Source organism: Athene cunicularia (genome assembly GCF_003259725.1).
Source record: "Athene cunicularia isolate RWA chromosome 7 unlocalized genomic scaffold, athCun1 chr7_part2, whole genome shotgun sequence".
NCBI lineage: Eukaryota > Metazoa > Chordata > Aves > Strigiformes > Strigidae > Athene > Athene cunicularia.
The window spans coordinates 1,199,054-1,224,668 of NW_020799108.1; the positions used below are offsets into that span (position 1 = coordinate 1,199,054).

Genomic DNA, 25,615 nt, shown 5'->3' on the forward strand with positions numbered 1-25,615 from the left:
GAACTGAAAATGAAGCCTGGACCTACAGATCGTTTGCAGCTGGTAATCACTCATTTGTGAAGAAGTATGTAGGTAAACAAATTTGTAATCAATAATACCTTAGCACTGTTCCCCAAAACACTAAGAACACCATCATAAAGACCTAATTCTGGTAACTTCTACTTACTTCTAGTAACCAAAATACACGTAAACTCATGATCAGAAAATAACTAGGTTCATCACTTTACTATTATAATCTAAGTAATACACAGCAAATGAAAACTTGCGTTGCAGAACTGTCATATTAGTAGACTCAGTGAAAGCTCAAATTAGTTTTAAAATGAAAAAAAATGTGATGGCAGAGTCAATATTTGTAAAAGAAGTATATGATTATTGAATGATGCTTTCAGTGTGGAGTCACTCAGATAACATTGTCATAGCTAGTTTGTTTTAGAGACAACTTCTATCGTGACGCAAAAAACAGGAGTTTGATGGGCAAACCCCCCTGCATCTCACACATTTATTTAAATCTCTCAAGTGGAATATAACTGGAATGAGTTTTGTCTTAAGTGTATATATGAAATAATACTAATGTGGAAACTTGAAGAAGGAAAGTGACCTACAGCATAATTAAAAACAGGGAAAAAAAGCGGCAACCACTTGCATCGCATCAATTCCACGTCCATTTGTCTCTCAGAAAGGATGTAATTACTTTTGGTACTGTCAATTAAAATTATACTGAAAATAGTTCAAGGCAAGAGAACGAGGAACTTCAATAATCTATTGCAGAAATTATAGTCAAAGTTTAAAAAAAAATTATATATGCTGTAGAAAATCAACTTTGTATTTTATACGTGTGTATTCTTCCTATTGTGGTTCTGCTTTTTCATGTGCACGATTGCCCATAGTCAATGGAGTAATAGCCTATTGCAAATACATCATAGCACCACATGGTGGCAATACTATACAGCGGTTTATGTTACTTTTTCATCTCTTGAAATAATTGACGATAATTCTGAGAATGACACGGTTATGTTAGCTTATGTTGATTCAGTAACTAAGTGGTGTATTCATACCTGGGTGTCCCAAATGCAGGACTTTCAGATTTTGATGCTTCCTCTATAAGAGGCATAACAATTTTCTCCATTGAGTCCGTGAGAAGAGAAAATGTTGGTTCTACTATGAAATCAATGAAACCTAAAGAAGAAGAAGAGAGAAAACCAGATTTTACATTTCCACAACTCTCAAATCTAAAAATAAATACTTAATATTATGGTGATTTTTTGACTATAGTCCTGATTAAATATACTAGATACCACTAGTACAATCTTGAAGAAAAGAGCACAAGTAAAAACAAAACCACATGAAGCTGTATAGATATAACTAGGTATTAGTAATTATAGCTTTTAATTTCTTTTTCTTGTAAATTTTATGCACTGCAGAACACACTGACTATTTGAAATGAATATTAAGTATTGAATAGAAGGGAAGCTACCACTGAGCCAAGGGGCTAGAAGTCATTCTGTCTGGTTTACCATTTGGAGCTTCTTGCCAAGGAGTTAATATTTCAAACTGCTGTTTATTATTCTGTGGAGGTAAAGTGTTATTTCACAGTGTGTAGGAGTGTTCTGTCAAATCAGTGAAGAGAACAAGTAATATCCTTAGGAGACAGCATTCATCCCACAGTTCTGAGATGTCAGCTCTGAACAATGTCTTTTACATTTTAAAGTGCTCATCAAGGTATGGAATGACACAGTGAGAGAATGAAGCATTATTCTCTGCTGAGCACTTAACGGAAAAAAGAAAAAAAAAAAAAAAAGAAAAAAGAAAAAAGCTAAAACATGAGCTGGCAATGGATTTCCAGATGTCTTCATACTCTAACCAAGCAACACAGCACAAACGTGAGCAACAGTACTTCAGCCTAGGACCCTGCTTCCCTCCCGCAGTAGTTATGAAACTCAAGAACATTGCATTTCAAGTCCCAGTGAAACAAAATAAAGGACATTTTGAGTGACAAGATCAGACAGAATGACATGCTTGAATTCAAGGATAACACACTGTCACCTATGGAATCTCCCCTTGAGTACTGTGTTCACTCACATAAAAGGTGCAGCTGTTAGTAGGACTTACTGGTTTTACTCAGTATGGTTCTACGGTGTGTCCTTGTAACCAGCCCCAGTGATCTTTACCAATTTTTATTTCCTTATTATTGCCAATGGAAAGGCGGATAGAGAAAGCCAAGACCCGCATTTCTGAAAATGGGAAGCTGAGGTTTGGCCACTGTTGACCAAAACGCAATTAGGATTTACAGGAATAGAATGCAGTTGTCCTTGTCAACCCGACTTTGACCCTGTGTAGTCTGACCTTGCCACACTGACAGTCTTAACTGCAGTCCAGAGATCTGATGTTATGAATTAATTTTGAGATGCATCTACAAAATGGTACCAGGTTTTTAGATTGCGGTTGAGACAGACCTGTGAGTTCTTGAGCAAGAGTCAGTCTGTCTGAGGACATGTTCTACCAAACTCTGAAGTGTGTACAGTAAAAGTTGGGCTCATGTCCAGTACTTTGGTTAACCCTTCTCCTACCCCTCCGTGACATCACATATGCTGAAATTACTTCATGTTTCTTGAGAACAGTGCATTTCTGATGTAAGAGCATATGAGTTTGGTGAACAGATAGGTACAAAGAAATACCTTCTATATGATGGCTTTTGGAACATTTAAAATTCAAAATGGATATAAGAAATGTCTTTACATGTTCCTGCACATACAAGAAAAAGAAAAACACAATTTGTCATTACCTATTTGGGATTGAGCTACCAAAGTAGAGTTGCGGTCACAGAGTGGAGAAAATTGAAGACCTAAAGCAGCCTCTTTGTCTCCCTGCAAGCAACATTTAATATTATAAGCATATATTTGATAGAGGGACAGAGAGACAAAGGAATCTGAAAATTCTTAGTATTTATTCAACAGATTACTTTGTTCACTTATATTCTTGAATAAAAACAAGCCACAGGCAAAAAAACCCCAAACCCCTCATTATTTAATTTTTAATTTTCAGGAAAACTAAAAGTAAAAATTTTAACTTATATTTGATAATTTTTCTATAAAGCAACTTATTGCAAGCAAGCTCTCCTCAAAAGCAAAGCATCTGCCAATGAGTTTTAGCACAGATGAAGCCCTTCAATATTCACAGTTTAGTCCTGCTGAGCCCAGATGTAATAGGATCGGAGATATTTAGACATGTTTGTAATAGTATGTCGAATGTTAAGTGTTTCCTTCTATTACACTGGTTTATCCAACTTATAAAATTTATTCAATGGATTTACACAAATTAAGGGAATGATCTGACTTGAACTCATTCTCACTGGCAGGCATATGTCTCTGCTGCTGAAGCATTAAAAAAGCGCAAGCTCAATTTCATTACAAAGATGGTTTGTACAACCTAGTTCTGAAAACATTTAAACACCTAACACATTAAAAGAGGGTTTTTTTTGTCCTAACAGTCTTAAAAGACAGGGAGTTTGATCTCCATTTTCAGCATGGTAGACCAACTGTCTTGCAAAATCTCAAAAAGAAAGTCTAGCAGTGCAAAACAAACTGAAGAGACATCTTTCAAAGGAGGCTATAATTTGTGTTGCTGGACAAACCTGGCCCCCAGAAGCACTGATATTATAGATATAGGAAAACTTGGTCTATCAAATAAAATGACTCTACATATTACGTTAATCATAGAGAATGCTGTTTCATGATCCCTCAGCGGGGAGCAATACATGAACATTTTCCCAATGATCTCGTCAGAAGCTGATAGATGAAGGGGGCAGTATCAACCTTCCTTAGTCTTTTATCATGTATCATTGAACTAGATCTGGGAAAAGTTTAGAACTATAATACCAATAAAGCCACTGCAGCCACAGGAACAGATGTAACTTGCAGATTGTGTTTCATGTGAAACTGGAGAGATTTATCACTATGGCCTTTAAATTTTGCACCCGAGTGTTCATAATTTGACTTCAGAATGTAGAAGAACACATGAACACTTGCTACTAGGAGCAGTGTTAGTGGCACCTCTGTGTAAATGCAGGAGCCAGACAGCGATATAATATAAACTGGGGTAGTTCTAACAATTTTGACCATTGTTGAATACAAGATTTCTACAGCAATATTCATTTTGTAATCTTCCCTTAAGTAGGTATTAAAAAAGATAAAATTCCACACTAGCAAAGAATCAGTTTGAATTTTTTAATGTTTTCAAATAGCTCTTTACCCCAATTATGAATTACTTTGCAATTAAAATAATACATAGTTAAAACTTAAATGTCAGATAAGTCTAAGTCTATTGTAAATATTAATAATGGACACAACACTAATATTTAAATTGATAATTAGAATATAACGAGATTTAAAATCAAGATAAAGATCAAACCAGTAAAAAAATTTCTTCGCCCAGCTGCTGAACTCACTCCACTAATTCTCTATTTATGCTTTTGTATCATTCAGACAGAAAGCAGAATGCTATAGGAGCTGTGATGCTTGAGTGACTTGAACTATGTATTTCTTTATTTTTAAGGTTTTGAGATGGGTGGGAGTATTTCTATTTTAAATGAGTAGCTCAGATTTTCCTTGGCATTATAACACCCTTTCTGTAGTTGTTGCTTTTAAACTTAAAGCGCTTGGCTTTTTCCCTGAAGTTAACACTGGCACGTATTTTAACCGCTAGCTGCAGTTAACAAAGCTTTCTCTAGGTGAATGTTCATTTTTTTGCTGGTGCTCACTACTTTGAAAGCTGCCTGTTAAAGCATTGTTTTTGCCTTGGCAGTTTCAGACTCTGCTGTTTTTTCCTGTAAGGCAGTAGAAGTAGTTGAATTGCTATCTTTAAAGAAAAGACAAGGAAGAGTTAGTGGATTTTCTATACATTTGGACTACTTTACCTTGGCTGACACAGATTTGGAAATCCCAGAGATTTCCACCAGACACTTTCAGATCAACAGACCAGAGGATGCACAACCAAGCCAGTGCATCTAGGAAGTGGGAGACCTACTGTGTCTGCACTGCTCAGTGCATTTATGTATGTACACTTACTTCAGCACACTTTAAATGTGTTGGAACTACTCCACACATGCTGTTCTTAGTAGTACATATAGAGAGGGATTCGGTTCCTCGCACACTCCTCTACAGTCTGAAAGACTTTCACAACTTACACTGCTGCATTACAGACATGCATACATGGCGATTTGTTTCTATTGTTAAATGTCTTCTCAATGCCTTTGAGCAGCTTATTTGGGATCCAGCTACTTCTTCTAATGAAAGGATAAAGGAATAACAAAAGCATTAGATGATCCTAAACACTCAACGACCAGTATGGTACTGTTTATTGCTAATGCTACATCCACTTGACTGCACACATTGCCTCACTGTCCCATGGGCTCTGTCTAGTCTGTCTCTGTGTCTAAAATGTTTTTACAGTTGGTCATCTCTGACTTTTTCAAGTAATATATAGCTGGGGTAGTCTGCTCCTCTTTTTTTCCCTTCAAGTTCAAAATTCTAATTTCCATTTCAAGAAACAGACACAAACTCATGGTTCTAGTCAGTATTTCCACAAAACTTGGTCCGTTCATTATTTAGATCAAGGCACCATCTCTCCAAATTGCCTCCTCAGTGCAAAGCCCAGAGTCAAGGATGTCCTGATGCTCCTTACCAAGAATTTGTGTAAAGAGCCTCTAGGAATCAAGCAAAACCTTCTAGGACAGATGGGCCTAACAACCTCATGGTTTAACATACTGACTTTTTTATTCTATGGCCCCTTTTTCCAGTGTGACCCACCTGACTTGAAAATGTCCCCATATAGCAAAATAATGACAATCAAGATGAGCTAGATATACATAGTTCCATTATCTGTATTAACCATATTTAAAACCTGTGTATAACTGTAGCAACCATGTAATACTTAAACTGGATTCTGATTACTGATTTTACTTCAGTAACTGTTATGCTAAAAATGTGCATGGTCACGAATATTAATTACAGGGAGAGTATTCCACCTGTGGAGAAATGTTTTATTTTTCACCTGCTGAGGTGAGTAAAAAAATGGCAGCAGTGACAGCAACATCTACTGGACTTTCTCTTTGAATTCAGTATCTCATAGAAATGAAAAGACTTTCTCAAAGGTGTTTCTCATTTTTGTTTTAGGATATATGGCCATAGCATTAACAGGATGATACCATCTAACCTCTGGCTTTAGATCTGGCTGTTACGGAAGCAAAACCTTCAGATCTATGTGGTATATGCATGGTAAGTACTGGCAAGGAAAAGAAATAGGTGAGCTTTCTGAAATGGGAAGTGGACACAACTTTTTTGCCTTCTTGGCTGAACATGAATTCTTCCTATTTTCAAGTCCTTCATCCTACCCTGCTAGTGCTTCTTTTTAACTCAAAGCATATATAAATCTCTGTCTACAGAATGAAAACAGCTTGACAAGCTATATTATAATTGAAAGAAGAAAAAATGCTACAGACTCAGAATCCTGGTATCAGCTGAAATAGATACAGAGTTATAACAATTTCATCTTATTCACACACATACAAGTTGAATTAATGTCAGTGGAATGTATGAAGAGTAAGGAATATGTACTACTGACTATGCTTGTCAATCACAACCAACAGCATCCTTGCTGGTAGACTTATGAGAAGATTTAGTTGTGTAACCATTGCTTCTTGAACTAGATTAATTAAAAGATTTTTAAAATGGCACCTGTCGAAAAAATTCTTCCATTAGGGCCATGGTCCACCGGTAGTGCAGTTCCCAGGATTTTGCTGGATGGCTTATGTCTGCTGCATGTAGAATCAAAGACATGGCTTTGGCTTTGTCTACCCTGTCAATTCAAGGACATGCTCCAATTATCTCAAAACAAAAGCAACTATTTAAATTATTTTCTTGTACATGAGCTCACTGAAAGACTATAGATAATGAACAGAATGGAAAACAACCTACCCCTCTGTCTGCTGTAGAGTATGTCTCATTGTTTTAATTTGTTGAAAATGACCCGACATATCTGTAGACAAGACCATCTCAATGACCAAGCTACGCAACTCCCTAAGAATAATTAAAACAAAATGACTGATTAAAATTCATTTATTCTATGTATGCTACATTTGTTTAAGCAGTACTTGTTAATTTATAACTTTCTCAACAATATCACGTGTTTTATTACATTTAAAAAGGCATTTACATGAATTATTAACAACTTGAACATTGTATCTTAAAAGGATTCTGTGAAAGCAATCATTATTTCAGGGTCACACTGTTTTGTAATTCCTCTTTTCTAATGTATAAAGTAAAATTACATGAAGTTCTGTCACACATAAGTCTTTCCTTATTTTTTTGGCAGTAGAGTATTCAAAAAAACAGTTGGTCTCTGGGCTTACCACCACACAACAGGATGTATTTGTGTCTTTTATTACCACCCTCATATTAGTGCAGAGCAGGCATGACACTAAACCTAGGAAGAAAGCTGTGGAAACACTCAGAAGAGCAAGAGGTATTACATCTGAAATGCTATCAACGTTATACCAATACATGAATATTATGGCAAACTACCCTTCATCTCAAAAATACCTTAATGCCTGTTTCATGAATCAGAACAAGTTTGGGATTTATAATTTATCTCGGTATTATGGTCAGAGATTTTGGCTTGTCCATCAGCTTTTTATGAAATGAATATTAAAACAGTAAAACATAAATCATGTAAGAAAGTGTATTAATTCTGATTGTATACAAAAATATTACATTAATTTTGTTGACAATAATTACTGATTTGGAAAATTCTATTTCCTTCATGTAGAAGGATTGTATATAGGCCATGTAGGAGTCTACTGGGTATTTATTTACATCCTTTTTTCTGCCCTAGGAGACTTTATGTGCAAGTGTTGCTTATATGTATATCAGAGACACCTCCAATCTTAAGGATGTCCAAGTATCAATTACAACAATAGATCCAAGTATCAATTACAACAATAGAATCCTACTTTAGACATTCTCACTAATCTTTCATACTGCATTTATATCTTTGATTTACTTTATAATATTTTTTTTTTTTTTTTTTTTTTCCAAAAGACTATGTTTTAAAGAGGTAAATTGCAGTTTTCTTCAGGGTCGTTAGAACAGTTTGTTATAAAAACTATCAAGACTGCATTTAGCCAAAATAATTGCATATTTAAGCTGATACTTCTTATTGATTTTTCTTCATTTATTCCTGATTTGCTTTGATGTAACCGGATAGAGACTCAATCCTCTCACTTCTATGCAATAGCATGCAGCCATACTAACTTGTGTTTAGAAAATGCCTTACCTTATCTGACCTCATAATAGGATACCAATTAGTTTGCATCCCAACTGTTCCTCCTCCACATTGCTTTGAAACCGTACCCTTCAAAACCAGCCAAACCCATTAAAAAAACTAAAAACCAAAAAATAAAAAGAACAGCTAACACTGCATGAAAATTGAGGGCTCTGCATTGTTAAACCCTGTTGTTTGTAAGACTGAAATAATTATGAGTTCTTCTTTCTATGGGAGATTTTCCTAGGAAATTTCCGTGTCTGGACTTTTAAGAGTAATCAGAAATAAGCTCAGCCCCGCTACACAAGACACACAGAGAAGCAAAATGCTGCTTTTAGTTTCCTCACACTGGCGTGGCAACAGACAAACCCTAATTCTTACCGTCATTACCTGAATGAGGATCAAACAATGTATCACTATCCTCCTCACACCGCTAAAGATTTCAGACCACCAAAAAACTGCTTAACAGAAAAAAGAGAGGCTCTTCACCTACAGTCTGCAGTTGTTTCCTGCCTGCACCACCATCCAGCATCAGTAGAGGGATGGAAAATCTGGAACTGATGGGGAAACCTGAAACAAAGCTCTACCAGAGCTACAAATTCTCAGTCTACTAACACTGCACAGAAGATTACTCTTGGACTTAAAGCATTCCCAAATCATTTCCTGGGGAAAAAGGACGATCTCAGCTTCCGTATTGAAGGAGACCTCAGTAGGTCTCATAGGTAACTCCTGGACAGAAATCTCTGCCCACTTCATTAAGCAGCCCACAGCTACAGGCATTGGGATAATACAGTTAGTATTGCTCATATCAGGGCAAAAAGATACATAGATGTTGTCATCTTATTTCCATGACAGGAAGTGGTAACAGTATTCACGTACAGTGCATAGTGGTATTTTGGGGCCCACAGTTGGAAGATTACTGGTTTTGAGTATATAATGTCCATATTTCTTAAGTAAACTGTCATGTCCTGTGCTGTCATCCTTTCTTAACCCTCCTATATCCATATGCCCTATGGATAGGATACTGCAAAAAAATAGATGAAAGATGATGTGAAAAAATGACATGCATAATTCTGTCATAAACAAATGACAAGAAGTGGCACATGAATTTCTTGGAAAAGTTGTTAACCAATAAACAGAAACCATTTTTTACCTGGATTTATCCATGACAAAGACATTTAGTCAGCTAGAAACTATCACAGAATCATCTAGGTAGGAAAAGACCTTGCAGATCATCTGGTCCAACCATTGACCTAACACTGACTGTTCTCAACTACACCAGATCCCTCAGTGCTATGTCAACCCAACTCTTAAACACCTCCAGGGATGGGGACTCCACAGTGCCCTGGGCAGCCCATTCCAACGCCTAAAACACCGTTCTACTTCCTGATACCCAGTCCAAACCTTCCCTGGTGCAACTTGAGGCCATTCCCTCTTGTCCTGTCACTTGTTACTTGGTTAATGGGACTCATCCCTCCTCTCTGCACCCTCCTTTCAGGAAGCTGCAGAGGGCGATGAGGTCTCCCCTCAGCCTCCTCTTCTCCAGACTAACCCCCCCAGTTCCCTCAGCCGCTCCCCAGCAGACCTGTGCTCCAGACCCTACACCAGCTCCGTTGCCCTTCTCTGGACACGCTCGAGTCATTCAATGTCTTTTTTGGAGTGAGGGGCCCAAAACTGAACCCAGGAATCGAGGGGCGGCCTCACCAGTGCTGAGCACAGGGGTGAGATCCCTTCCCTATCCCTGCTGGCCACGCTATTGCTGACACAAGCCAGGATGCCATTGGCCTTCTTGGCCCCCTGGGCACACTGCTGGCTCCTGTTCAGCCGCTGTCAATCACCCCCCCAGGTCCCTCTCTGATGAAAAAATGCAGGAACAGGCTAAGATGAGCAAAAGCAAGTTGGGAACTGAAGACATAAGGTTCATCTTGTAAGTTATAGAAACTCTGCTTTCCTTAGACAGAAGACTCCTGAAGGAGTTTGTGAAAGAAAACCCATTTATTATTCATTGTATAACATAGATTCATAGAATAGTTTGGGTTGGAAGGGACAATAAAGATCATCTAGTTCCACCCCCCTGCCACGGGCAGGGGCACCTTCCACTCGCCCAGGTTGCTCACAGCCCTGTCCAACCTGGCCTTGAACCCTGCCAGGGAGGGGGCAGCCACAGCTGCTCTGGGAAACCTGTGTCAGTGTCTCACCACCCTCACAATAAATAATCCTTTTTCAGTTTAAAACCATTACCCCTCATCCTATCCCTACATCCCCTGATGTAGGTCCCTCCCCATCTCTTCTGTAGCCCCTTTCAGCACTGGAAGGCCGCTATAGGGTCTCCCTGGAGCCTTCTCTTCTCTGGGCTGAACACCCCCAACTCTCTCAGCCTGTCCTCACAGGGGAGGTGCTCCAGCCCCTGATCACCTTCATGGCCTCCCCTGGACTTGTTCCAGCGGGTCCATGTCCTTCTTATGTTGGGGTCCACAGAGCTGAATATAACACATATTGTTTTGTTAGTCTTTTTTATATAATCAGGCAATATATCTTTGTATGCCTCATGACTGGAATGGTTTGAGACATTAATACTGCCTGATCACCTACAGTTGTTGACCTAACACATGGGGTGCTACAACACTAGAAGCCTGGTAAATCAAAGGATAAAGTGGGGCAGAAAGGGAACCCTTTTTAGTTTTTTAGGTGTGCTAAGTGAGAGAAACAAGAAAATATGAAAGACTGCAATGTATTTTCAAAGTTGAGAAAAGAGTGAGAAATTACTATGAACGTCACATGCGTTATCCACAAAGGACATCCTCATCAGAATGCTGGCAGTGTTGCCTTGATCAGACCCAAACTCTGTGTTTTAAAATTAATTGAAGCTGACAGTTTATTAGTGCATTTAACTTCTTAATGTTAACATGTAGAAAAGAAAATGTAATACTATAAAGTCAGTCATTTTGCTTCATCTTGCTGAAATAATTAGCAGAACTAGTTTAAATAGGCACCAGTTAAGTAGCTGCAACTCAAGAACACAGATCTGGCAATAGTCGAGAAATTAATCTGTGCCAGGAAGTACATTAAAAAGTTGAAAAAAATTATAATTTCAATTTACCGACAATTTGATTCAGTGCGAACTTCAAAACTGTTAGTCTAACAGCATTTATTTCAGTATAGATCCAAGAAGTTTGCTCTAGTAGTAATTAGAAAATTGATGACCTTCTTGCAAGTGGCTAACAGATCTGTCATTGCACCATTGAACAAGTTATCTGATGGCAGGGTAATAGGAATTTTGGGATATTAGAAACGAATACCAGGAAAACACAATTTCTATGACTGACCCTCTAAATTAAAGTATCAGACTTCAAGAGGTTGTGCAGGTTCTCAGACGGTCACTTTGGAATTTACTGGTTTGTTTGAAAGTATGGGCTGTAATTGCCTAGCTAAGTGACAAAACATGGAACTGAGTGTCCTAGTTTAGTTGCTTGAGCTTCTTAGTCTGTTCATACATCTCTTTTGAGTTGTACTGAATAGCTCCAACAAGAGACCACAGATTCTACTTTCTCTGGTTGCCAAATCCCACCAACTTCAAACTGCCTGCATATAATAGTGGACTGGATCTGTGCAGTCACTCTATACAATCAAAATTTGCAGAACTAAAATAAGATCCTCCAGGAAATCCTAATTGAGTCACAGTGAGAGGAGACTGAAAAGCAAGTGCAAACACACCCAGTACGTGACTGAGCAACTTCCGAAGGAACATGGAAGTTTATCAAAGGTTCAAAAACTAGAGACATGAAATGCAACAGAAGTTAGAGGAAAGGGCCCACAACTGGACTGGAAAAAGAACTATGGGAAGATCAGACTGATCAATCTATGCAGACAAAAGTGTTCTTCAGAAATGTCAAGTGTCACATTCCTCCCTTTATTCTGTTGCAGTCCAGCGGAGCAATATGTATAAACATCACACACCTGGAAACCATAGGCTCCTCTTTCCACTGGGAAATATTTTCTTTCACAGGAGTTTCCATCCTATCACTCTTTTCCCCAGTGACATAACAAAAGAGAATGACTGGGGTGCACTGTACTAGCTGGCAGCCAGATTTCTGTCAGCTGGAGCAACTGCATGTTGCTACAGAGATTCCAAACTATACTCATTTATTGTGGTCTCCAGCGATGAAGGACCCAGGACTGGGGAAGCACAATAAGTATCTTCAAGCCATCCTTGGTCCAGTCCTGAACTGAAAGTCAACAGAAGATCTGCCCCTTTCTACCTGGCAGGATTCTCTGGTAGGACTCAACACTACTTCGTAAAAACATACTTAAGGCAACAAGTCTGAAGATTTGAAAATCATTAGCTCTCTACAATGGTGGTTTTAAAAGAGAGAGTAACAGCTTCTGATGGCTGTCTACTGGCACAATCACTTTCTCCATACTCAATAACTAGGACAAGCTAAAATAAGGTCACAGAGACCTATCAGCCCCAAAACTATTAGGCCCAAAATAGTACCAAGCAGAGCAAGGCTCTCATGATGGCAATGAAAATCTAGGTGTATATGACAATTATTGCTGAAGTTTACAATTTATTTCCAGAGATCTTTCTCCAGAACTAAAATTACAACACAAATTTTTTTTATAACTATATCCAAATGAGTATCCACTGAGAAAAAAAATCCTTCATGAGAATGAAAAAGTGCGTGTTCCCTCTGTCGCTTTGTATTAAATAAAAAATTAAAAATACTTTAAGTGTTTTGGAGTAGCTATTGAAAAATAATTAATTGAAAACTAAAAAGGTCAGCAGACTTACATTCAGTAAATGCTTTATTTAGGGGTGTTCTGCTTAGGTAGATAAGTAAAATAATGTAAACCAGTCCTTCCTCTGTAAATATACACCACGCTAAAATTTGATCTGACTCACATATTCCTTCATAAATGTGTAGTTTTGCGAGAATATAAAGCAGAGTATAGTTTTATTTATGGTGACATCATTCACAGTGGGAGACTTTCCTGGAAGCAGAACACCTCTCTCTCATTCACAGTCTACCTATTTAAAAGTTATTTTTAGGGTCTCTCAATAATAGCTGTATTTACAGGTACACACAGATCACTCATCTTTTAAGTGCTATATGCAGCTATCAAAGGATATACAAAGATAACGTGTCATTTTTAATAATGGAGAAAGTTTTATTTCTAACACTTGTTCATTTTGGTTTAACAGATCTTAGTATTTATGACATATCAATTATGATCCTGATTCTTTCAGCTGGTCAAATTTTCTTCAGCAATTACACTAAAATTAAGAAGAAGAAATGAAAAAAAAAATAATTTCTGTAGTGCTTCTGGGCCTTTACTTCATTATTTTTGAACTCTCCAGACAATTCATTTTTTAACGCTTATCCAAGATGTGGCTCTGCTGTGCTATGTTACACAGCAGACATCCCAGAGGCAGTAGTGCTCAAGCTGTCAGTAGACTGTGACTCTGCACCAAGGATTTAACCCACTGTTAGACAAAGGTAATCTAGCTCAAGAGGGGCAGCGCTGTGGTTTTCCTAAAGAGCTATCTCACCTGAGACACCGTCCACGCAGTCCGACACTGTGCCTCATAAACGCACAGCCTCACTTGGAAAATACGGAGCCCCTCAAACAGTACCTTACACCACAGAAGCCTTCCCTAAACTCTAAATATCCATTGCTTCTTCCAGTGCCCAAGTTTCTTCCTGTAATTTGAACTCTTAGACTCCACGGGGAAGGCCTGGTGTTTTTAATTATTTTTAAATACTGGAATTAAGTTTGAATGGCACAGTAGGTCTTACCTCCAGTCATCTTTGGTTAAATTTGCCAGGATGTTCATCTCTTCTTCTTGCATGAGTCTATAGGCAGCACTTACGTGATGATTTTCAAGAACAGAACGGTCATTGTACAATATTGCAACATCTGACCTAGTGTTAAAAAAAAAAAAAAAAGCCAGAATTTACAGTAGCATCACAGTGATGGCACTGGGGAAGGTAGGACAGTGCATTCACTATGAGGACTATTGACTATATATATATAAATTTATTTATTTGTTCTTATTGTATCAAATCCTGATAAAGTTTCCATCTTAAATGCATCAAATCATTATCATTATACTATTGCGTATACGGTTTGTGGGAAAGTCATGTTTTCAAACAGGTAATGTTGTATTCATATGATATAATTGGGACAAGAATTTGTGAGGAGATTGTTGAACTTCTTGACTGTAGATAGGATCATGGAGCAACAGAAATACTCTAGTTAGACTACTTAAGAGTACTCTGGCAATACAACCATTTAAAATGTAATGCATTCACCAACAGAGGGGGCTCCACACATAGCATGGGTATTAAGGAATTACTACTCCTGTTTTGAGAGAGATACCCATGTCACCTATAATCAGAAGGAGCTGTAAATAACAAAATATGAAAAAACATCAATTTAACATGTTTTAAGTGGATGCCATCTTTTGTCAGGAAAACAGCCAAACCTTGAGCCTCATAACAATGGAATAGAAGAGATGCTAAGCCAAATTTTGATTTTATCCAAGTGCTTCCTAAAGTCAGAACCTTACACTAGACAGTATACATTCCCTTTTAATTAAAGACTAACCTACAATACCAAAATTACATATAGATATTCACAAATTTTGATGCAGTATGGATTTATCATATTTAGCTTCAAATGTCATTAATTCCTGGGGGATTTTTTTTCCCCCAAGACCTATCTGACTTGCTAAGCAACCTTGGGTCTCCCCTCTCTGCTACACTTTTGTTCTGATAAAACTATTCCCAAGTGTTTCAGAAGGTTTGATTGAAAAGTCTGTACTAGAAGAAAGGTGTGATGATATAGCAGTGCAGCTTACTATGATATTAATAAGGTAAATTTAACTTGTTCTGTTGAGCAATAGTATATATTCAGTGTAACCAGCCATGTGCATGGTATGGTACCAAGGAATTTTAAAAATGAAAATAGGATTTGAAACTTTATTTAGAGGGAACAAACTATAACCTACCTAAACAATGATTATGTTTACATCCATAATCCTGCTAAAATCATGGGAAAATCTGTGATTTCCCAGTCACATATGTTTATGAAGTACATTGGCAAAAGAAGTCTGGAATCATGGCTCTGGGGTGTCACATCAGGTCCAAGTTCCACTAGGACGGGAGAATGAGCTCCATCAACAAAACAAATACCTGTTCGCAAGTAGGCCCAAGCAAAATCCAAAGGCTAACAGCTTAATTAATTTTCCACTTTTGTAATACTTCAGAGCAAAATAATGACAAAAATAGAAAAGTAATATAAACTTGGAACTTCCAACTGAAGTTTAATTTTAGCCAGACTATGCTGAGGGAGAAAAGAATGATGTCTTTATTTCAGCTGCAGATCTAGAATTTGTTCATTATTGAAGGACACATATCAGGGCACAAGTATGTGACAGATTTAATTTAAGTGTAAACATTGGGCACTTTACTCATGTATGTGAGTGAGAGGATGCTTCTGTTAAAATAGTAGTATTTCTAGCACAGAGCTGTTTTCTTAGAATATGTCAGTGCTTTGCTGAAATAAATTTTTAAGAGCAGGTAAAGAGGACTCCTTAGCTAAGGATACTAAAACCAAAATATAGCCTAGTGTGAGAGAACAATAAAATGCTTTGTTCTAGATTAAGTATCAAGTGTACCATTTATCACCCAGTAATGGATTGGTCAGTGATTTTCCACTGATAAACTGAAAATATTTTAAGAGAGAGAGAGGTTATACGCTGTTATTCTGGACTGGAGGCTAGGATGACACACTGTGCCTGCATTGAAAATACAGTTAGTTTGATTTTCAAGCTGCATTTATTTCTAGATTTCTTCTTCATAAACACTCCAGATGCTGTCAAAACGTGCTAGGAGAGGGCTCGGGGTAGGTATTTCTAAAGGTGTACTTGGAGGTTTCTCCCTCTGTACTAGGAATCCCTAAGTGTAATACACAACTTGAAACAACATGTAGCACCTGAAGTAAGTGCAGACACATTTCTGAAAACCAAGTGGGATTTTTATGGAGACACTGTGAGAGACATTTTTGAGTCAAAAGTATCAGAATTTAAGCAAGCAAATAGAGGGGTGAGTGCTTTTCAGTTCTGAATCATTTTGAAACCTCTCTTGACATAGCAACTCCAAAATATAATGATTTCAAATGCTGTGGAGCTAACTCCTTACTTTTCCACACTTTGTTCATGTGAGCAGCCCCATTAACTGTACAGAGGTCAAGGAAGCAATCTATAAAATCAGGAATGATGTGGCTACCTCCTGGCTGTATCAACAAGAGGAATGAAACAGTTCAGAGAAATGAACAGCAAACTCCAGGCATGACACTTAAGAGACCACTTCACTTACCTTGTCTGAATATGGAAATTGTTTGTGGTCCCAGTATGTTCATAATCATGGACGGCAGCTGCAAAGATCATTGCTAAAATTTCCAGTTCTGTGAGCCAGTGCTGGTAAACAAAAAACCAAATCTTAGTCATATTTTCTATAATAGCCTAACTCAGATAAAACACTATAGTATTGGAAAAGTTTTGCATTACCTTCAACTTAAGTAAACTTGATTCTTGTCTTACTTCAGGTAAATATATATCCATAACACTCCAGTATTATATAGTAAAATAACTCCTTGTACTTATTATGATTTCTGTAAGACCTAGTTAATGTCCTTTATGGTCACTAGAAGTAAATATTGACAGCCAAAAATTTAAGAAGTTATTATGATAATTATATGGTATAATTTGTAGCTGGTTTGAGTAGGAAGTATCTAATCTCATACATGGGATTTGCTGAATTGTGGTATATTAATCTAAAAACTTGATAAGATTATAATTTGTCTTTCAGTGAACAATATATACAGTCATAATAAATTCTAAGTACAACATCAGCATTAACTGTTTTTTACCAGTGTACATGGCACCAAAATTAGGCCCATGGGAGATTTTTCTGTTCTAAATGTTATCATAGTTTGTACTAATGTAAAAAAAAGTAATAATACAAAAAAAAAAAAGTACTAAAGCCAAAAAAATAAGGCTGGTATACAGCTACACAGAACAAAAAGGTAATACAGGTCATGTATACAAAATATTGCAGATCCTAGAGTTTTGTGCACTTTTATACCTCTTGCTAACTGAGGCTGTTCTGTATCCCTCAGTTCATAAAACAGCCTCTGTTATTTTATCTTTCAAGTTCTATTTCTTGAATGATCAATCATCCTTGAGGAGAAAATTTACTCCATCTAAAAATGGGGGCAGAAAAATCACAGGATAATTAACCCCCGCAGTCATAGGACTGATTAAGTCAAATGACAGTCAAGCATTTCCACACGTAATTTCAGATTTCTTTAGAGTAGAAGTAAGCTTCTGTACTCATGATCTCATCCATATGCACCCATATATGCACATACATGTGTATGAATGGATATAAGATGTATAAGCTGCCAGAAGTAGTAGAAACTGCAAATAGTAGGACTTTTTTCAAAGAAGAAGACAAGAAACAGTCAAGATTCATAAGTAATGCAAGAATGATGAAATAGGTCATTTGGCGACAAAATAACACTGCTAAGGAACAACAAGTACTGGCTGTTAGTGAAGCAGTATAGATTAAAAAAAGGTCACAACAGAGGAATGAGAATGTGCTGTAAGCAGTTCTAAAAATGGAAACAATGACCTTCATCGTATTGTGTGTCACAAGAAACCAAGCCATGACTGGTCCTCGTTTTCACAATGTTTTCAACATGCCAAATAGAATAGAAACCCAGAAATTATTAGTAACTACAGCTAAACACAAATTTCTTTAAGACATCTTTTCCAAGATCAGCTTTTTTAGTAATGAAAATAGTTGCTATACAATGCCTTTATAAGTAGAAGAGCATTCCTTGCAAACAATATCTATGTGATACACAGAAACTTCATATGGCACTGTATGGCAGCAAGTATTCTGGAGACTGCATTCCAGAGACTGCAGCTGTACAGTCAGAATTCAGGTCAGTATTCGAATCAGAGAACTACTTTAGCTAAACAATTTCTAAGGAAGTAGGAGAGACAACTCTTAGAGAGACAGTTAACAAGTGTTTTTCTCAAAGGGAGAGGGAAAAGCAGGTATGTGGAGGCCTGCAAGACTGCAAAGAGCTGGAACCTGCTCCCCTTCTGGAAGATACTATGTCATGCACATCTAACACCTATTGGAAAAGGTCTCTTCTATGGTGAGATGTTTTCCAGCATTGTAAATTGCTGATAAGTAAATAGATTCATTCCAACTTTTCATGAGCTCTAGTTCAAACTATTTTTTTTAAACAATTATGGATTAAAAAATGAGTAAGAAAGGGAGTCTCACAATGCACTTATTGACAGCAAAGACATTTTTTCCTTTAGCTTGAGCAATACAGGTACGTGGGAGGAGAAAAGGGATGGTGGGAAGATGATCGATGACTCAAAAGTTCTTTACAAGATGTATTCCCTGGGACTTGAATTCTTAAATCTTTATAAAGATGAAGACTTCATAAATGCAAGCTTGAGTTATATATTTCAGTTGTATCATCTGGGATTTAATCTCTTGGGAAGGTTAATAGACTGTGTGCCATCTGTGATATCTAACTTTCTAACACACTGAGGTGGCTTGATCTTGTTTCTTAAGATAGACAGTAACTTTTGGAAAATACAATGATCGTTTTATTTTTTTAACTGCGGCTCTGAATATGTGTTATTCTTCACTGGAATCTCTCTAAAGGCTTATGGAGAAGCATAAGCTGACCAGTCAAATTTTTTGGCAGATGCTGAAATATGGCTATTATCCAGGTGCCTATAAAAGATACACAATATATGTCCTCAACAACAGGAATCATTAAAAGGATTTTCTAAAAGTCAGTTTTTTGAACCATTTGCTTCAGTACATCTTTCAGAAGTAAACAAGGAAGAAAGCAATTCTTTGCAAGATTTGGGAGCCAGTATCAGTTTGTTAAGATACAGTCAAAGCACAGGTGTTTCAAATCGCATGCCAGTCTGCAAAAAACACACAGGAATCTGATATGGAACTGCATCAAACTGACTCCAATCCAGGTATTTTTTAGAAGACACAGCAAAGTTAAGAGGCATTACAACGGACATACTCTGAAAATTATTAGCTTGAGAAGCAAACTTCAAATTGTTGAGTAGGGTCTGTAGGGTTAACCAGGCAACAGGAAAAAACCCAAGTTAAATAGAACATTCGCATGATACTGATGTGTTCCCAAACTGCAAATGACATTTAGGACAGAAATACTTTTCAAGCTGCAGAATCACTAGGCCCTCTTTCAAACACTGATTTCTATAAACGTTCTTTCTGCCTGGCAAGATACATCTGTTTGAAGGCACTCTTGACTAAGTGTTGTCCTAGTTAGATATCTTTCCAAGAACTTTCCAATATCATAATTCAGCAGTTCAAATGTGAATATTTAAAACCTGGCCTAATTTTATAGGAATATTTTGCAGCAGTGTTGCAACATCAATGAGGTTTTACAGCAAAGTAACAGCAGTAAAGTCTAACCTTTTCTGAAAAGAGTTGTCCAGATCACATCGAAGTGCAGTTATACAGTTAAGATGGTAATACTGTAAAACTCGAGTTGGAGAGGCCTTGCTCATTCTCATGTGCACTTGGTGAAATAGCAAGATATTCAAATACAAAACTGTTTCCTTCATTCAGTGTTCATTGTTTTAACATCCCAAATTGACTAGGATAGCTCTGGAAGTTGCAACCTTGTCATGGCATCACAAAGAAAATCTGGATGACATTGTCTTTTTTAAAGGGTGGAGGGGCACAGTTACAACAGCTCAAAGGGATGTTTATAATGTATAAAAAGGGATTTTCCTCCCTGTTAAGTTGCTGATACAGGTGTATACCTGCAACAAAGTTGTGTCTCACATCCCTTAATGATTGCAGTTGATCTTACAGTAGAGTACAAGGGTAGGATAGGAGCCATGCTCTAATCTTTTCAAGCCTTTTCTTTTATTAAAATATTATTTTGATGGGTGAACTTCATATACAACAACTCTGGTTTGGAGTCATCTTGGCAAGAGCTGTCTAGCCTATCATTCAGTCTGATATGGAAGTCCTTTCTCAAGGAAACACCCCAATCTGAAAAGGAATCTTGGCTGGTGAAGACTCTAGGCTTCACTCTGCAAGCAGTACTTGTGTTAAAATGTAGCTTCTAGAACTTGATGCTTAGAAGCAAAACACTTCCTTCAAACAGTAGAATCAAACCCTGAAATGCCTAGGGACTTGGTCTTGCTTCCACTAAAGCCAAAGGCCAAGTTTTCAGTGAGAAAATGCTTAACAGAAGTGAATGACTGCCATTTATTGCGCACATATTGGAGCACAAACATCCAGAGTCAGCCCTAAAATTTTCCTTTCCAAAAGTCTTATGGAATTGTTTCATGGCTCTGCAAACAGAAATCAGACACTAACACTTCCCACTTTAAAAAAAAAATAAAAAAAATAAAAAAAATTCATAGTGATGATAAATCATCAAAAGGCCATTGACAGAGATGTCCATTTTCTTTTAGTTAGTATTTACTTTTATCTAGCAAGCTGATAGTGAGGAGACTCCCACGCCTGGTATTCAATCTAAGTGTTTAGAGTAAAACCGCTTGCACAGACTCACTTCAATTCCCAAAGCATATACTTAAGAATATTGGAATATTGCAATCTTCTGCCTACTATAGGCACATACAGTATGCAAGAGCAGTCCTAAAAACTAAAAGAAAAAGGAACTGCAGAGTATTTGAGTAAGCCTGCACTGATTCAGTATATCTTTCAATGGTGAGGACCTCAGCAGATACTAAAGCTTCCTTGCCTGATCACACCTCCCAGGCTCTGATGTGGAAGCGAAAAAATCTCACCTGCCTACTGCTGCACACATATCTCATTTAGTATGATATATAATACCTAAGCCCAGGCAATGAAAAGCAAAAAGGATTTAAGGGGGATTTTTTTTCTCCTTTTTTCCTCCACATCAGGAGAGTTCCAGCCTGGAAGAACTGTTGAAATGACATCTAGATCACAGCAAGAATGGTAGTTTAGAATCTATCTGTGCACAACTTTCAAGGGAGATTTTTCGATAAGAAAAGACACACATGCACATTTATCCAAAACAGCAGAGAGAAAAGAAGTAAATTGAACTTCGCAGTATTTCTTACCATGATACCAGTGTGAATCATTATGTAATGCACAGTCTGAGTAACGTCAGCTGCATGGATCAAATTGTGATAGGGATTTTTGTATTTACTGTAACCAACTTCAAGAGCTTCAGCAAATGAAATAAGATTGGGAACAGGGATCTGGGGGAAGCAAAAACTAAAATAAATGGGTTTTTTCCTGCAACAGCTGTGAAGTAAATGATGCAATTAAGAAACCACGAATAAATATACCATAGAATTTAGTTAACAATAAAAGAAAAATCTAAAATGTAAAGGTCTAGCATCTCACATGCATCAGGAAGTCTTCACACAGTTGCTGTATACGTTATATCCCTTTACATTCACTACACACAGCATCTGGTAGCATACAAGAGACTGCAGAGCTAGCAACCAAATAGTTTTCAAGACGTGTTTGTCTGTCTGTACCAGGAATGTATAAACTGTTCATATAATAAAGGCATGACAGATAAGAGTCTAACAAGAGGATTATCTCTTCTTCACCACTTTTACCTTGCTCGAGACAAGGTTTCCCTGAATCTGATAGTATGACTTCCTCTCCTTCTCTTCCTCCAGGCAATGTATGAAGTACAGGCACAATCTAGTCTCATTTAATTTCCCATTGTGCTGGTTTTGGCTGGGGTAGAGTCAACTTTCTTCATAGTAGCTAGTATGGGGTAATGTTTGGATTTGTGCTGGAAAATCTGTTGCTAATACAGGGATGTTTTAGTTATTGCTGAGCAGTGCTTGCACACAGTCAAAGCCTTTTCTTCTTCTCCTCACACTGTCCTGCCAGTGAGTAGGCTGGGGGTGCACAAGGAGTTGGGAGGGGACACAGCCAGGACAGCTGACCCCGACTGACCAAAGGGGTATTCCATACCTTATGGCACCATGTTCAGCAATAAAAATAGGGAAAAGGTTAGCCAGGGGACTGCTGCTCAGGGACTGGCTGGGCATCAGTTTGTTGGTGGTGAGCAACTGTTTTCATTTGCTTCACTTGTCTTTCTTGGGTTTTATTTCTCTCTGCTATTTTCCTTTTCATTACATTATCATTATTATTAGTAGTACATTTTATTTCAATTATTAAACTGTTCTTATCTCAACCCACAAGTGTTCTCACTTTCACCCTCCCAGCTCTCTTCCCCCATCCTGCTGCAGGGAGGGAATGAGCAAGCATCTGCGTGCTGCTTAGTTGCTGGCTGGGGTTAGACCACAACACCCATATAACAAAATTACATTTTCCTCAAGATATTTTTCTTTATTTAAAATTCCTGCAAGGTAAAGAGTGGGACTGGGAATGGGCTTAAACCCACTGACCCAGTAACACTGTATACTTTCTGACTCTTGTTAATGGTAGCCCTGGTGCTGTTCTGATTTCAAGCCCCCAGAGCCTGATGGGAAAAGCTGACTCTGGGTTATTGGTTAAAATTAAAATATTCAAAACAATTTCAGGGTGAGGCAGCCTTTTCATAAGGAGCATGGAGTTTTGCAGTGGAGAGATTTTGAAACTGTAATGAAACTTTCATTTGGTACTATTATAATGAAAAATTTGGCATTTAAATCCATTTTTTATCTCAGCCTTTCAAAGTTGTTTATAGTACTCCATATTGTATTGCAATACCCTGCAAACATCATGGAAAAGCAGCCTTCTCTTTATTTATCCCTCAAGCTGGTTAGGAGAGGAAGATTCAGCTGAAAGTCCTACACAGTGGTGGGCAACATACTACAGTCTAGACCATGAAAAAGTATTTAGGACTAGCTACAGTTTTCTGCCTTATTAGGAATCTGTGTTCCTTGAACCTAGGACACTGGTTCAGTACTGCTGAGTAAACAGGCTGTATACATCATCTGTTTATTTAATGCTTACAGCATTTAACAGCTCACAAGCAACATCCCATCCCAAACTGACTTGACATGCATCTACATAACTTCACTTTTTTTGGGTTGCAGAAAAATTTGGATATTCCAGGTGAAGTTCATTTTGGTAGAACTGTTGGCATATTATGAATGTTCAATTTGCCATACTCTTCGAAATTCTGCACTGCATTGCACAATAAAAACCCATTTCAAACGTATTCTGGATTTCTTGTCTTTTAAATTTGACATACGTATTTTTGCATACATATTTTTATTTGTGGCTAGCTTCTGACCTTGAAACGGCTCAATAGGTCATATCGGGTAAACAGCTCATACATCATAAATTTCAGACTGTGCTCTCCACTTGCTTCATTTAGGGCAAATACGTCAAAAGACCATTGGGAAAAAAAAAAAAAAAAAAAAAAAAGATCAAAATTCCATCTCTTTAAGTAGGTTTCCAGTTAATCAGTGGTAAAGATATATTGGTGGTTTTTGTAGAGGAGGGGAGAGTCTGCTAGGTTTTATTGTCCAACTTTGAAAGAGAGTAGATACTGTAGATAACACATTAATGATTGTTTCAATATTAATGATTAAAATAGTTGTGTCGGTTATGAATACTTGTAACATGACATATGCAGCTTCATATGCTTTGATTCAAAGTCCTCAATCCTTCAAAATTTAACTTTCCGTGTACAAATTGTCTATAGAACCTTGTGGAGCCAATGTGAATACCCATTATTTAAATAGGTTATAGCACAACGACATTAACACTATAGCCATACTGCAATTTGAGAATAATATAATATAATAGTGTTTGACTTTCAGGTGAAAAGGTGAGGTACTACATTCTCAATAAATACCATTTTTTAATTGCATACATAGCCATAGGAACTTTACTACTATAAAAGATCGCCTTTTGGGCAAACTACAGTAATGCCTTAAATTCACAGCAAATACTTTACTTGTTCCATAAGCTTCAGCTTCTTTTGTGAGCTCTATCCCAGTACTACTACTGCTTTTTCTTTCCTAAAAATGAAACAAACACTGCTGTCTGAGACACTGATTACCATAGCACTGGGATCTGATAAAACCATGTCTCCCATTTCTATAAAAATTTCTATACAAATCTCACCCTATCTCTCTAATAACAGCTAAATGAAATCACAACTAATAGGTGAAACAATAAGCAGAATCGTATGCTATTTGTGAATTTTAAACTATTAATTTCTCTGTTCTGTGTGCTCAGTTTTATAGTACTAACTATGGCTAGGGTACTTTCAGTAGAAAAACATGTTTATTTAACTCTAAAAGTCACTAAACATAAGTGCAAATACATTCCAATTCCATAATGATTAAACTTTTTCACCTTAAAAGTTACTATCACTTCTGCTGGATAAGCCAAACCAACCATGCTAGAAGTTCTTCGGTACATCCTAAAAGAAGAAATACAATATTAAGGAATAGCACTCCTTTAAAAAGTACTGGAACAATTTATCTTTTTAAAATTCGTCTTTCACAGTTTGTGAAATAACACTAAGCTATTTCAGGGTCTGATCCCAAAGATGACATGTGTCTTTTTATGAACTGATGAGAAAAGCCCCTCTGCTGGTATATTACTCTTTTATGTTAGTGCAGTCTTTGGTACAATTTAGTGTAGAAGTTTCAAAGTCATAAAGTTCATTCCCAGAATTTTTCAAGTCCAGGAGATTTCATTACAAATTTAGAGGTTTCATCTGGATCTCTGTACAGAAAAATAGAGTAATTATAGAAATTGAAACCTAACTTCTGGTTCAAATATTTGCTTCAGGTTCATCATACCATTTAAGGGATCTTCAGTGACAGACACTGTGGTTAAATGCATGATTTACTGTAATAAGAAAACCAATCTCTCACCTTTCTACAAAAATCCCAGCCTGTACAGCATGCACAATGCTTCGGAATTTGGGCTTTTCTTCAGGTCTCCTCTTCACTATTCCCATTTCCCTTGTGAATGTGGAAGCTAACCAGTCCCGCACTTCCAGCGGCACCGAATCCGACTGGATGTCAGAGAGCTCATCCTCAGTGTCCAAAAGCTTCCTACAAAAAAATTAATACGAGGTAACCGAGAAGATGGCAGACTGAAACAAAAGGAGTATGGACAGGTGAACAGCTACCAAGCTCAAATGAACAGGAGCAGAGGTTGTCTGTAGAATTGACTCAGCACATCACTAAATGTCTTCTCTGGGAAGTTGGGCACAGGAGATA

At 37.3% G+C, this 25,615-nt stretch overlaps 1 protein-coding gene across 1 annotated transcript in view; it reads right to left on the reverse strand.

The window, feature by feature from the left end:
* PDE1A (phosphodiesterase 1A) overlaps nucleotides 1–25,615 on the reverse strand; it is a 161,634-nt gene that overhangs the window by 24,815 nt on the left and 111,204 nt on the right. Inside the window, exons 3-12 of the mRNA XM_026853204.1 lie at nucleotides 25,265–25,447; nucleotides 24,734–24,804; nucleotides 23,665–23,777; nucleotides 21,518–21,658; nucleotides 16,698–16,798; nucleotides 14,115–14,240; nucleotides 6,972–7,073; nucleotides 6,732–6,852; nucleotides 2,783–2,864; nucleotides 1,056–1,176 (exon numbers count right to left, since the gene is read on the reverse strand). Of these exons, the coding sequence (XP_026709005.1) occupies nucleotides 1,056–1,176; nucleotides 2,783–2,864; nucleotides 6,732–6,852; nucleotides 6,972–7,073; nucleotides 14,115–14,240; nucleotides 16,698–16,798; nucleotides 21,518–21,658; nucleotides 23,665–23,777; nucleotides 24,734–24,804; nucleotides 25,265–25,447 (1,161 nt within the window). The remainder of the gene's footprint in view (nucleotides 1–1,055; nucleotides 1,177–2,782; nucleotides 2,865–6,731; nucleotides 6,853–6,971; nucleotides 7,074–14,114; nucleotides 14,241–16,697; nucleotides 16,799–21,517; nucleotides 21,659–23,664; nucleotides 23,778–24,733; nucleotides 24,805–25,264; nucleotides 25,448–25,615) is intronic.